The sequence below is a fragment of the Tinamus guttatus genome, unplaced genomic scaffold, assembly GCF_059628265.1.
Source record: "Tinamus guttatus ecotype Peru unplaced genomic scaffold, ASM5962826v1 Tinamus_guttatus_pri_ptg000472l, whole genome shotgun sequence".
Taxonomy (NCBI): domain Eukaryota; kingdom Metazoa; phylum Chordata; class Aves; order Tinamiformes; family Tinamidae; genus Tinamus; species Tinamus guttatus.
The window spans coordinates 2,492,105-2,505,098 of NW_028289006.1; the positions used below are offsets into that span (position 1 = coordinate 2,492,105).

Consider the following 12,994-nt stretch of genomic DNA (forward strand, 5'->3'; position numbering starts at 1 on the left):
TAAAGAACAAAAAGGGAAAAGCAGAGCAGAGCCTCTGAATCTCTTGCTGGCGGCGCTCCCCATGTGCGGGGGGGTCCACGCCGGCTCCCCCGCCCGCTCTGCGAAGGCCGCAGCCGCCCCGTTCCCCAGCGCAGGGACACGCTGTTCCTGCCGCTCCCGTGCGGACGGACCCGCCACGGGAGCCACGTCGGGAAGCGAAGGCCGCCCGAGCGAGCGAGCGAGCGAGCGGGACAGCCCAGGGCGGGCGCCAGGGAAGAGTAAAAGGCAACGCGGCCCGGGGCGGGTTCCCCACCGCCGTGGGACGGGACTTGACAGGGAGGCAGCGGCGCAGCCGAGAGGGCTGCGGGGGAGGCGGCGCACGGAGGCGAAGAGCGAAGCGCTGTGCCCGACCCCCCTCCCCGCCCCCGCTTCCTCGGCCGCGCTCCGCGTCGCGGGGAGGGGGCGGCGGGCGGAGACGGGGGAAGGGGCGGGGCGGCGGGCGAGGATCCGCCCTCCGGGCGCAGGTGCCGCCCCTGCTCTCAATCAGGTCGGACCAGCGGCCATAAAGGGCGCGGCGCGGCCGGCAGCCGCTCAGAGCTCGGGAGCAGCAGCTTGTAGCGAGATGTCTGGCAGGGGCAAGGGCGGCAAGGGGCTCGGCAAGGGCGGCGCCAAGCGCCACCGCAAGGTGCTGCGCGACAACATCCAGGGCATCACCAAGCCGGCCATCCGGCGCCTGGCTCGGCGCGGCGGCGTCAAGCGCATCTCGGGGCTCATCTACGAGGAGACGCGCGGCGTGCTCAAGGTGTTCCTGGAGAACGTGATCCGCGACGCCGTCACCTACACGGAGCACGCCAAGCGCAAGACGGTCACGGCCATGGACGTGGTGTACGCGCTCAAGCGCCAGGGCCGCACCCTCTACGGCTTCGGCGGCTAAAGCGCCTCTTATCTCTGCGCACCGAACGATTCGAGAACCCAAAGGCTCTTCTAAGAGCCACCCACTGTTTCTTGGAAAGGGCTTTGTCACACTTCCCGTTTTTAGCAAGGCTTAGCGCGTTGCTGCCGATCGGTTTTTGTTCTTAAGGCGTTTGCCTCTCAGCTCCCCCTATCTGCTCGCGCACTACGGGCGTGATGTTGGGAGCTGTAGCGCTGGAGAGAGCAGTGAGTGCCTTTACCCTTCGGGTATTATCCTGTAAGCGCCCCTGCTGCTTCCATGCCCCTTTCGCGGATGTCTTGCTTCTCTTCAACTCCCACTGCGCGGCGGAGCAAAGCAGCTGCGCTCTCCTAAGGATCTCGCTTTGCTGGGCAGCCGGGCAGGGTGGCTGGTGGGACCGTTCTTAGTGTGCGGAACCGATCGGGAGCCCGGCTCTCACAGCGCGCCCGCGGCAGCTGCTTCCTGCAGCCGCGAGCCTTCGCAGTGCCCGCGCTCTTTCGAAAAGGCCGCGCCGGGCGGCGATTGGCCCGCGGCCCTTTGCGCACCCCGCGGGACGCTGCAGCGCCCGCCTGCCCAGCGGGAAACGCACCTTTCCGCCCGTTGTGGGGACGCGGGAACCCGACACGGCCCGCAGTTTCCCGGGGACACCTGAGCCCTGCAACAGCCTCGCCACGGTGCTGGGGTGACCGAAGAGGAGGCACTCGCGACACCAGGCTATGCCCCACAGGAAACACACGCGCCCCTCCCCCCTCAGCAGCGCATCAAGCTCCTTCTCGAAACTGTGGGTGGCTCTGAAAAGAGCCTTTGGGTTTCGCGTCTCTGCTCGGGGCCTTTCCCCGGCGTCGGCTTACTTGCTCTTGGCCTTGTGACTCTCCGTTTTCTTGGGCAGCAGCACGGCCTGGATGTTGGGCAGCACGCCGCCCTGCGCGATGGTCACCTTGCCCAGCAGCTTGTTGAGCTCCTCGTCGTTGCGGATGGCCAGCTGCAGGTGGCGCGGGATGATGCGCGTCTTCTTGTTGTCGCGCGCCGCGTTGCCCGCCAGCTCCAGGATCTCGGCCGTCAGGTACTCCAGCACGGCCGCCAGGTACACGGGCGCGCCGGCGCCCACGCGCTCCGCGTAGTTGCCCTTGCGCAGCAGCCGGTGCACGCGGCCCACGGGGAACTGCAGCCCGGCCCGCGACGAGCGCGACTTGGCCTTGGCGCGCGCCTTCCCGCCCTGCTTCCCGCGGCCGGACATCTTGCTGTAGCTGTTGGTGCTGCTGCTGCTCGGTCTGTCGGTCCCTGCACGCTCGGCTCTGCCGCACACACTCACGCTGCGCTGCTGCCGCCCTGAAGCCCGCCCTTATATCGCTTCCCCTCGGCGCGGCCGGAGCCTCCGGATAGGCCCACGCGCCGCCCGGGGTGCGCGCAGCCAATGGCGAGACGAATCCCGCCCCTCGCCAATCGCCGCGGCCGCCGCCGCATCCGACGCCCCGCCCCTCACCTTCCCGGCAACCAATGCCGGCGTGGGCGGCTCGAGAGGCCCCGCCCCAGCGGAAGCCCGAGGACCAACGCGGGGGAAGGCGGCGGGGGTGGCGCTCCCGCGGTACGGGGCGCGCGGCGGGGGGTGCCCGCGGGAGCGGCGCCGGGCGGGGGGGGGGGGAGGGCGCGGGCGGGGGGAGGGGGGAGGGCGCGGGCGGGGGCGCGCGTCGGATGTCGGGCCGGGAGGGCGGCAAAATCCTTCCCGCTCGCTCCTTGCTCGCTCTTCTGCCCCCGGACATTTCGCCCCTGCCAGCGCAGTGCCGGCACACCACCAAGGTTCCCGGGCTCCTGAAACTCTGCCCGCTTCTTTGCGACAATAAATCGGCAAAAGGTACACGCTGCTTCAGTGCAGCGCTGTGCTGGAATATAGACCATTATTTTCCAGTCCATCATTACGCTGTTTTTTTATTTCAACTTTTATTGATCTGTTTCCTGTATAGGTAACATACCCTTCCTTAAACTTTTAAGGAATCAAACAACCGAAAAACTTGCAATACAGTTTATAACATTTTTACTCTTTTTTTTTCCTTGTTTGTTACATTCTTGCAATAAGTTTATAACTTAAAAATGAGCTATGTTTCTATTCTTTTTCTTATATGTTTTTTTCCAATATTTCCCTTTCATTGTCTTTGTCTATTTTGAACTATACACCAGGACATTCTAATACTTCTAGAATTTCATTTTAAATATTTCAATGTGTGCTCTCTCTCGTATGTTCTGTATTGCAGTTTAAAGTGTAAATATAAGATATAAAAGAATCCGATATGAAAAAAAGAGAAAAGGAACAAAAAGGAAAGAGGAATAGAAATATGTGAAAAAAAATGAAGCATGTATACAGCAGGTATTGCTTAAAAAATGCTTTAGAATGCCTCTAAAAGTAAACGGAGATACTTCAGTGAAACAAAAAAAAATACAGTTCATTCTCTTTAACGTGCAGGAAGAACAAAACCTCTGTGGGAGGGAGCTTCGTAACAGGCGGTTCTTTTAAACTTTGAATCCACCAATGAAGCTCTGCATAGAGCTATCCGCCTATCAGGAGGGAGAACTCTGCTATAAATACCCCAGCTAAGTCAGAGCTAACCGATTCTGTACTGCCTTTGTAACAGCTCTTTTCACTAAACCCATGGCGCGCACGAAGCAGACGGCGCGTAAGTCGACGGGCGGGAAGGCGCCGCGCAAGCAGCTGGCCACCAAGGCGGCCCGCAAGAGCGCGCCGGCCACGGGCGGCGTGAAGAAGCCGCACCGCTACCGGCCCGGCACGGTGGCGCTGCGCGAGATCCGGCGCTACCAGAAGTCGACGGAGCTGCTGATCCGCAAGCTGCCCTTCCAGCGGCTGGTGCGCGAGATCGCGCAGGACTTCAAGACGGACCTGCGCTTCCAGAGCTCGGCCGTGATGGCGCTGCAGGAGGCGAGCGAGGCCTACCTGGTGGGGCTCTTCGAGGACACCAACCTGTGCGCCATCCACGCCAAGCGCGTCACCATCATGCCCAAGGACATCCAGCTCGCCCGGCGCATCCGCGGCGAGCGTGCATAAAATAGTTAATACAGCTTAGTCTCAAAAATAACATCAAACAACCAAAAGGCTCTTTTAAGAGCCACTACGTGTGCAAAAAAGGAGCTGTTCCACAGTTACTAAAGGTAAAAGGCAATATGTTCAAAGGGAAATATTATTACAGTATTTACATATTTTTAAGACTTTTACAAAACACGTGGTACGTCTATAATAAGTATATTACTAGAACTCGATTGAAATGGGAAAATAAGATGATGGTAAGCCAATTATTAAGTTGTCATGGATTGGAAAAGGATGGTCTATATTCCAGCACAGCTCTGCCCTGAAGCAGCGTATTCCTTTTGCCGATTTAATGTCCCAAAGAAGCGGGCAGAGTTTCAGGAGGCCGGGAACCTTGGTGGTGTGCCGGCACTGCGCTGGCAGGGGCGAAATGTTCGGCGGCAGAAGAGCGAGCAAGGAGCGAGCGGGACGGACTTTGCCGCCCTCCCGGCCTGCCCCCCCCGCCGCGCGCCCCGTACCGCGGGAGCGCCACCCCCGCCCACCTTCCCCCGCGTTGGTCCTCGGGCTTCCGCTGGGGCGGGGCCACTCGAGCCGCCCCCGCCGGCATTGGTTGCCGGGAAGGTGAGGGGCGGGGCGTCGGATGCGGCGGCGGCCGCGGCGATTGGCGAGGGGCGGGATTCTCCTCGCCATTGGCTGCGCGCACCCCGGGCGGCGCGTGGGCCTATCCGGAGGCTCCGGCCGCGCCGAGGGGAAGCGATATAAGGGCGGGCTTCAGGGCGGCAGCAGCGCAGCGTGAGTGTGTGCGGCAGAGCTGAGCGTGCAGGGACCGACAGACCGAGCAGCAGCAGCAGCAGCACCAACAGCTACAGCAAGATGTCCGGCCGCGGGAAGCAGGGCGGGAAGGCGCGCGCCAAGGCCAAGTCGCGCTCGTCGCGGGCCGGGCTGCAGTTCCCTGTGGGCCGCGTGCACCGGCTGCTGCGCAAGGGCAACTACGCGGAGCGCGTGGGCGCCGGCGCGCCCGTGTACCTGGCGGCCGTGCTGGAGTACCTGACGGCCGAGATCCTGGAGCTGGCGGGCAACGCGGCGCGCGACAACAAGAAGACGCGCATCATCCCGCGCCACCTGCAGCTGGCCATCCGCAACGACGAGGAGCTCAACAAGCTGCTGGGCAAGGTGACCATCGCGCAGGGCGGCGTGCTGCCCAACATCCAGGCCGTGCTGCTGCCCAAGAAAACGGAGAGCCACAAGGCCAAGAGCAAGTAAACCGACGCCGGAGAAAGGCCCCGAGCAGAGACGCGAAACCCAAAGGCTCTTTTCAGAGCCACCCACAGTTTCGAGAAGGAGCTTGATGCGCTGCTGAGGGGGGAGGGGCGCGTGTGTTTCCTGTGGGGCATAGCCTGGTGTCGCGGGTGCCTCCTCTTCGGTCACCCCAGCACCGTGGCGAGGCTGTTGCAGGGCTCAGGTGTCCCCGGGAAACTGCGGGCCGTGTCGGGTTCCCGCGTCCCCACAACGGGCGGAAAGGTGCATTTCCCGCTGGGCAAGCGGGCGCTGCAGCGTCCCGCGAGGTGCGCAAAGGGCCGCGGGCCAATCGCTGCCCGGCGCGGGCTTTTCGAAAGAGCGCGGGCACTGCGAAGGCTCGCGGCTGCAGGAAGCAGCTGCCGCGGGCGCGCTGTGAGAGCCGGGCTCCCGATCAGCTCCGCACACTAAGAACGGTCCCACCAGCCACCCTGCCCGGCTGCCCAGCAAAGCGAGATCCTTAGGAGAGCGCAGCCCGTAGTGCGCGAACAGATAGGGGGAGCTGAGAGGCAAACGCCTTAAGAACAAAACCGATCGGCAGCAACGCGCTAAGCCTTGCTAAAAACGGTGAGTGTGACACAGCCCTTTCCAAGAAACAGTGGGTGGCTCTTAGAAGAGCCTTTGGGTTCTCGAATCGTTCGGTGCGCAGAGACAAGAGGCGCTTTAGCCGCCGAAGCCGTAGAGGGTGCGGCCCTGGCGCTTGAGCGCGTACACCACGTCCATGGCCGTGACCGTCTTGCGCTTGGCGTGCTCCGTGTAGGTGACGGCGTCGCGGATCACGTTCTCCAGGAACACCTTGAGCACGCCGCGCGTCTCCTCGTAGATGAGCCCCGAGATGCGCTTGACGCCGCCGCGCCGAGCCAGGCGCCGGATGGCCGGCTTGGTGATGCCCTGGATGTTGTCGCGCAGCACCTTGCGGTGGCGCTTGGCGCCGCCCTTGCCGAGCCCCTTGCCGCCCTTGCCCCTGCCGGACATCTCGCTACAAGCTGCTGCTCCCGAGCTCTGAGCGGCTGCCGGCCGCGCCGCGCCCTTTATGGCCGCTGGTCCGACCTGATTGAGAGCAGGGGCGGCACCTGCGCCCGGAGGGCGGATCCTCGCCCGCCGCCCCGCCCCTTCCCCCGTCTCCGCCCGCCGCCCCCTCCCCGCGACGCGGAGCGCGGCCGAGGAAGCGGGGGCGGGGAGGGGGGTCGGGCCCAGCGCTTCGCTCTTCGCCTCCGTGCGCCGCCTCCCCCGCAGCCCTCTCGGCTGCGCCGCTGCCTCCCTGTCACGTCCCGTCCCGCGGCGGTGGGGAACCCGCCCCGGGCCTCGTTGCCTTTGACTCTTCCCTGGCGCTCGCCCTGGGCTGTCCCGCTCGCTCGCTCGCTCGGGCGGCCTTCGCTTCCCGACGTGGCTCCCGTGGCGGGTCCGTCCGCACGGGAGCGGCAGGAACAGCGGGTCCCTGCGCTGGGGAACGGGGCGGCTGCGGCCTTCGCAGAGCGGGCGGGGGAGCCGGCGTGGACATCCCCCCCGCACATGGGGAGCGCCGCCAGCAAGAGATTCAGAGGCTCTGCTCTGTGTTCGTTGTCTCAAGGTTTCAGCTTTTAATCTTACGTGTGCAGATTTTCAGATAATAGTAGAAATCAGAATCTCTTTTAGTTTGCTTTATTTTAGGAAAATCTGATTTTTAGAGTCTACAGAACTTACAAATTTCAAATATGAAACATAAGAGGTTGATTTCTTGCCAGCTTTTCCCTGTTCTTTTTTTAGTTATTGGTCGCCTATTGCAAGATTTCTTTTTTTGTCATGGAAATGATTAGTGAAATTATTTATCAATCTTGTTTTAATTTGTAAAAGTGTCTTTTGGAATCAGGATATTAATTTTATTTGTTGTGTTTTTTTTTCCTAATATAGTCTGGTTTGTTAACATCTCGTGTTATGTTTTGGGCTTTTTTTTTTCGATTGATTAATAGTCAGAGCTGCATTATATAAGGGTACTCTTTTAGCACTGATAAGGAAGCTATTCTTTCTTTTACTAGAGTGTTAGATATATGACTGAGATTAAATACCTTTGAAAAGAAACGAGGCAATCAGTCTAAGTGATTTTAACAGTGTTAGGGAACTCTATATACTGCTACATCATAGTGTATTGCGAAATCTTGATTTCAGTTACTTCTGGGTGTGTTTGCTTTTGCCACGATTGGGGTTGGGAAAGGGTAATAGCTGTCTCCAGCTTATGGGCAAGGAGGCCACATTTCACTTCATAACCCTGCAGTGGTGGCAGAAGGTTTTGGGGCCTTGTTTGTTTGGTTGGGTTTTATTTTATTTTTCCCCTTCAGGAAAATACTATTACTCACTGTCGTTTATCTGAGTCGTGCAGAACAATTCTATCTTTCTGGACCATATTTAATCTTAGATCAATACTATAGGCTAAGTGTAAGTCATTTTTTCTGTCATCTTCACCCTTTTTTTCAAGGAGCCAGGCCGAGAAGTTGTCATAAGGTCTGATGTTCCAGCAGAAACTATAATTACTGCCCTCAGGAGAGGGAAAACAAAAGAATATATTAATCTAATCCTTTGGGAGGGCAGGCAGCTTCCTGAAGAGTAGTTATTTCATCTTCTGGGAGTGGTGAAAGAACTAGGCCAGAGAACAGAGAAGTCTTCATCCATACTTGGATGAACAGAAAGTAATTTATTATTATTTTATTATTATTATTATTATTATTTGATTCCTGATAAAGAAGCTTCTAGTGTTACAAGAAAGGGAGGGGAAACTCCTGCTAGGGGCAATATCTGGCAATATGTCAGAAGAATGAATTAAGAATTAAGGCTGCCGTATAATCCTGAATTTTTCAAATCAACATCCTGCCGATTTGACTAAGCCACAATTCATGCCGAGAAAATTATCTTCCTTTGGAAGACTGGAAATATTTCACACGTTTTCTTATAGGTTGTTTTCCACACCGTAGTGGGAGGGAAAGCTTTGAGAATCATTGTCAGTAAGCATAATGGGAAATAATGGAACCCTGTGATTCCTGTAAGGATATACTAAATTTTTTTTTTATGTCTACTGAACATTAGAACATCTACGGTTAACATTATTTAAAAAAAGGCATTAAAGACAGAGTGTTAATAATTTGTTACCCTCTACAGTGTTCTTTTTTGAACAAGAAGGTCGGTTTGCGTAAGTAAACAGCATAAATTTGAACTGGTCCGAAATTTATGTGAGGTTTTGATACAGAAACTGAATCTCCGTTAGTCTCACATCATTTGAGAAAATTTTAGCCCTGGATACACAAGGAAGTACCCAAGGTGTGGAAAGTGGTCAACTTTATTATCTTCTTTTAATTTTGTTTTATTAAGTGCAATACATTTGTGAACCTTTGCATAATTAATGGAAAACTCCTGACGATGGGCTCATGGATTTTTTTCAAGATATATCCATAAAATTACAGATCTCCACTCTTCCTCCGGATTTGTAAAGGGAAGAATTGTCATAATCCATATTAGTCTTTAAGAGGTTCTCTTTATTCATAACTTTCTTATCACATGAATACAGAGAGAGTCTAAGTATCGTTTCATTAAATAATAATAACTGGTAAAATCTGTCATTTTGTGCATGTATCTTGAAAAGAAACAAATAAACTACACTTAGACAGGTACTAAAGGACTGGGAGGTGTATAGACTAGAACTAGCACTGCCTCTGTGACTAGCTGAAATCTCCATTTGTTGTTGTCATGGAGGTCACCATTATTAGTTTAGAATAAATCTTTCCCTCAGATTGACAGCCATTCTTATGATAAAGCGTTCAGTCGGCCCACTGGGCAAATTCATTTTACTACACTCTGAGCAGAAATAGCCAACAGATAAAAATGGTCTTTAAAAATAGTTCCTAGTTTCTGTGTTCACTCAATATGTGATAAGCATTTCTACGATCTTGCACCTTTGTGTTTTTCATGCTTGTTATTACATTCAGATCCACCACCCTCTCCCCTCATACACGTATATATTTTTCTCTTGCAGGCTGAATTCCATGGGACACCTCACAAAGTCATATATTTTCTCCCACATTTGAGATAAATACGTCTTCAATTTATTGGAAATAACCATTTTTCAGAAAGACAAGTGTAATTGGGAAAGAATAGTGCATTTATCTTTTATCAATTAGATATTCAAGACAGCCTATTTGGGTGTTTTCCCAGTCACAGGTCATTGAAAAACGATGTTCTGCATTTATTTCATTTATCCCTTTATATTTTCTTTTCGCCCTGAATAAGGTTTACTTCCCTGATTTTATGGGAGATGCTAGTGTGTGAAACACCGATTCGTTGCAAGAGGGCTGATTACAGATATTCTTTCACAGCAGCAAGAAAACAGCATATTAAAGAAGAGGAAAGGGATATTTGAAAGGAGAAAGTCAGAACCCCTCTCTTTTTGGAATATCGAATTAGCACTATCTGAGGAAAAGACACGGATGAGGTGATACAAATTCTTATCTTACTCCGAAAAGATCAAAGGTAAATAGCGGAGTGCCATTATCAGTGCAGGACGCTTCCAACAATAGCTTTCATTCACTTGAACAGAGAAATCAGTTTTGCATAATAATGTATCCTGATGAAAACACATACCCTCAAAGGAGTGGCTTTTCAGGTTTAACTCGTAGCCCAGTTCAAATTTTCATTCTAGCGCACAATGTATTTTAAAAACTCCAATAGGAAGAGAATATGAAACATGAAAAGTGTTTTGTTGTTGTTGTTTTTAATGTTTTAAATCTGAAAGGTACTATTTATTAGTAGCAGCTACTCTGTCTCCGGAATATAACAGAAGGGACCCCTCCCACTCCCCCGAAAGACGCTATGTTGAAAACACAGTAACATTAACATACTAACTTCAGAGAGGAAAATCTTTGTTGTTTCTTCCACTGGAATACCTAATAAACGAGAGCTAATACCTATTGTAGCACACACTATTAAAGCATAAAAGTCTCTCCGGGAGGCATTATCTAACAGTTTGTGGTCTTTCAAGAGAAACTATCTGAGCGGGCTTAGGTGATTTCGGAGGGAAGCGGGTCGGCCCAAGGAGACAGTTCAGTATTCACGTCTGGGACCACGGGGCGAGGCTGTGTTACTTCCTCGGCTTTCACACGGATTTACCCCGAGAAATACTGTTCAAAACAGTCCATTTTCGGTCCTGATGTGGAGAAAACCCTCTAAACTTCAAATCTGTGTGCTGACTGTCCTGAAATCTCTAATGGCATAATATTAATTTAGAGGATAAAACGAAAGTTTCTCTTTCTCTGAGTCCCTGCGACCGCACAACGGCGCGTCTCTTGGCTCTCTTTTCCCCCATCTCTTCGTTTTCCACGGGGAAACTCCTCTCACTGGCAGGATGCACGTCTCCCTCCTCTTCTGCAAGAAAGGGGGTGAATCGGTGCTCAGTTTCGGGGAAAAAAGGCACTTTTTCGCGCTGCAAGAAACACAGCCGGAGCGGCGGCCGGCGGCGGGCAGGGCTCGCCCAGCAGCCAATCAGCGCGCGTCTTGCCGCTATAAATAGGGGCGGAGGCCGCGGGGCCGCTATTGTCCGCGCTCGCTCTGCAGGAGGCGCCAGGCACCATGTCCGAGACCGCTCCCGTCGCCGCGCCCGATGTGGCCGCCGCCGCCGCCCCGGCCAAGGCCGCCGCCAAGAAGCCCAAGAAGGCGGCGGGCGGCTCCAAAGCCCGCAAGGCTTCGGGCCCCAGCGTCACCGAGCTCATCACCAAGGCCGTGTCCGCCTCCAAGGAGCGCAAGGGGCTCTCGCTGGCCGCGCTCAAGAAGGCGCTGGCGGCCGGCGGCTACGACGTGGAGAAAAGCAACAGCCGCATCAAGCTGGGGCTTAAGAGCCTCGTCAACAAGGGCACCCTGGTGCAGACCAAGGGCACCGGCGCCTCCGGCTCTTTCCGGCTAAACAAGAAACCCGGCGAGACGAAAGAGAAAGCGCCGAAGAAACGCGCGGCGGCGGCAGCCAAGCCCAAGAAGGCGGCGGCCAAGAAGCCCGCGAGCGCCGCCAAGAAGCCCAAGAAGGCGGCGGCGGTGAAGAAGAGCCCCAAGAAAGCGAAGAAGCCGGCGGCTGCCGCGGCCAAGAAAGCAGCCAAGAGCCCCAAGAAGGCAGCCAAGGCTGGGCGCCCCAAGAAGGCAGCGAAGAGCCCAGCCAAGGCGAAAGCGGTGAAGCCCAAGGCTGCCAAGCCCAAGGCGACCAAGCCTAAAGCAGTCAAGGCAGCAAAGAAGGCTGCGCCCAAGAAGAAGTAAATGATACTGGAGACGTCCTGTCTGCCTCGCAGACAAACCCAACGGCTCTTTTAAGAGCCACCCAAGTTTTCCTAAAAAGAGCTGAATCACTTCTTTCTTTTTTTTTCTTTTTCTTTTTTTTTTTAAGCGTACCCTATTTTTATGCGCGTCTAACGCTTCATTAAGCATCGCTTTTGTTTACTGACCATTAGACGAGCGCGAACACCATGCGCTGTCCTCTGCAGGTGCCGCGTCGCTCCGCACCGCTATTCGCAGAGGACTCGGAGGCCCCAGCTCACTTCGCGCATCCCCACGCCGCGAGGTAAAGAGCTTTGCGCAAGTTGCGAGAAACGAGCGCCAGCCCAACCGCGCTTCGGGTGACGAGCGCGGCTGCGTCTGCTCCTCTCTCCCGCTTTCAGCCTGCGGGGCTGAGGAGCCGCTGCCGCCCGCGCTGCTGGCTTTGAAAAGCCCGCGCTGCGCAAAGATTGGCACGAGCTCCCGCGGCTGCTCTGATGCACCAGAGATTTCGGGTTATAGGGACGCCTCGGCTCTAACGCAGCATGCGCAGGGTCCCCCGCCAGCGGAAGAGGTTTATGAACTTCCTGGTACGCGTTTGTCCTCCCTGGTCTATCCTTCCTTGCTGCCCCTGGAAGTCGCTCCGAGCGGCACCGGTGCCTCCCGCCACCCGCTGGGCAGTCCGCGGTGCTGCTCGCCCCGACCTGCGCCCTTGTGCGCTGGAGCTGCGCGCACCGGCTGCGCCGGGGCTCGTGTCCGCCGCAGAGCGGCTCGGAGCCGCCGGCGGGTGCGGCAGAAACCGGGGGGGTCGCTGAGTCCCGCGAGTCGAGTCTCTTCCTGCCCGCTCCGTCATGGACCCTCCCATCCTCCTTTTTCTTTTTTTTTTCCTTTTTTTTTTTTCCCTTCTCTCTCCTTTTATAGTCTCTTCATGTTTATTGCTTTTAGGGATATTCCCATCACAGCCTTAGGAAGCACTTTTCTCGGCAGACAGGAGGAGGGGCAGTGTTCTTTTTTTTTTTTTTTTTTTTTCCTGCTCACCTCCTAACAAAGACGGGGGATCTTAAGTCAGTAGCTGTTACCCTCCTATTTCCGATGTGAAATGGTTACCCGAATACAGTGTCCCTGCAGTTTGGAGGAGAAATTGTGAAATCAGATTTTTGTCATTGTTCGTGCATTCATGTTTTTGCAAAGAGCGTCAGCGTCCTGCGTGTCTGTACTGTGAGGGAATCAAACACAAAGCAGAAACCCTCTTCAGTCCTCTTACTCAAAATATGTTCTAAAGCTTCTTCTGTCGTCGTCATTTTAGGCTGTTTGTTTGTTTCATCTTGTTTTCCCTTTGGTTAAGTATAAGATGGCTTCCTCTATATACATGAGCATTTGCACGCATCCCACACTTGCTTCAAAATGTATCCAACCAAGTCCCCCCATCCGGATAGTTCGAATTTCTGAGCCTTATCTGGAGGTGAAGATGTGCTTGACAAACTGCTTCAGTTTCCATA

At 54.9% G+C, this 12,994-nt stretch overlaps 6 protein-coding genes across 6 annotated transcripts; 4 read left to right on the top strand and 2 right to left on the bottom strand.

The window, feature by feature from the left end:
• Window positions 1-523: 523 nt before the first annotated feature.
• Window positions 524-939, top strand: LOC104579169 (histone H4). The gene has a single exon (XM_010226766.2). The coding sequence runs from the start codon at window positions 602-604 to the stop codon at window positions 911-913; it is 312 nt and encodes a 103-aa protein (XP_010225068.2). The 5' UTR covers window positions 524-601; the 3' UTR covers window positions 914-939.
• A 753-nt stretch (window positions 940-1,692) lies between these two features.
• On the bottom strand, window positions 1,693-2,176 carry LOC104564416 (histone H2A type 2-C). Its single transcript, XM_010211058.2, has one exon. The coding sequence runs from the start codon at window positions 2,145-2,147 to the stop codon at window positions 1,758-1,760; it is 390 nt and encodes a 129-aa protein (XP_010209360.1). The 5' UTR covers window positions 2,148-2,176; the 3' UTR covers window positions 1,693-1,757.
• A 1,378-nt stretch (window positions 2,177-3,554) lies between these two features.
• Window positions 3,555-3,965, top strand: LOC104571511 (histone H3). Its single transcript, XM_010218615.2, has one exon. It carries the CDS (start codon window positions 3,555-3,557, stop codon window positions 3,963-3,965), a length of 411 nt encoding a protein of 136 aa, XP_010216917.1.
• An 851-nt stretch (window positions 3,966-4,816) lies between these two features.
• Window positions 4,817-5,303, top strand: LOC148592995 (histone H2A type 2-C). Its single transcript, XM_088532972.1, has one exon. It carries the CDS (start codon window positions 4,818-4,820, stop codon window positions 5,205-5,207), a length of 390 nt encoding a protein of 129 aa, XP_088389098.1. The 5' UTR covers window position 4,817; the 3' UTR covers window positions 5,208-5,303.
• A 574-nt stretch (window positions 5,304-5,877) lies between these two features.
• On the bottom strand, window positions 5,878-6,220 carry LOC148592996 (histone H4). Its single transcript, XM_088532971.1, has one exon. The coding sequence runs from the start codon at window positions 6,213-6,215 to the stop codon at window positions 5,904-5,906; it is 312 nt and encodes a 103-aa protein (XP_088389097.1). The 5' UTR covers window positions 6,216-6,220; the 3' UTR covers window positions 5,878-5,903.
• A 4,609-nt stretch (window positions 6,221-10,829) lies between these two features.
• Window positions 10,830-11,566, top strand: LOC104574922 (histone H1.01-like). Its single transcript, XM_010222229.2, has one exon. It carries the CDS (start codon window positions 10,830-10,832, stop codon window positions 11,499-11,501), a length of 672 nt encoding a protein of 223 aa, XP_010220531.2. The 3' UTR covers window positions 11,502-11,566.
• Window positions 11,567-12,994: the final 1,428 nt, after the last annotated feature.

Excerpts from the sequence above, each read along its gene's own strand:
- LOC148592995 (XM_088532972.1), top strand. The coding sequence starts at position 4,818 with ATGTCCGGCCGCGGGAAGCAGGGCGGGAAGGCGCGCGCCAAGGCCAAG.
- LOC104579169 (XM_010226766.2), top strand. The coding sequence starts at position 602 with ATGTCTGGCAGGGGCAAGGGCGGCAAGGGGCTCGGCAAGGGCGGCGCC.
- LOC104564416 (XM_010211058.2), bottom strand. The coding sequence starts at position 2,147 with ATGTCCGGCCGCGGGAAGCAGGGCGGGAAGGCGCGCGCCAAGGCCAAG.
- LOC104574922 (XM_010222229.2), top strand. The coding sequence starts at position 10,830 with ATGTCCGAGACCGCTCCCGTCGCCGCGCCCGATGTGGCCGCCGCCGCC.
- LOC104571511 (XM_010218615.2), top strand. The coding sequence starts at position 3,555 with ATGGCGCGCACGAAGCAGACGGCGCGTAAGTCGACGGGCGGGAAGGCG.
- LOC148592996 (XM_088532971.1), bottom strand. The coding sequence starts at position 6,215 with ATGTCCGGCAGGGGCAAGGGCGGCAAGGGGCTCGGCAAGGGCGGCGCC.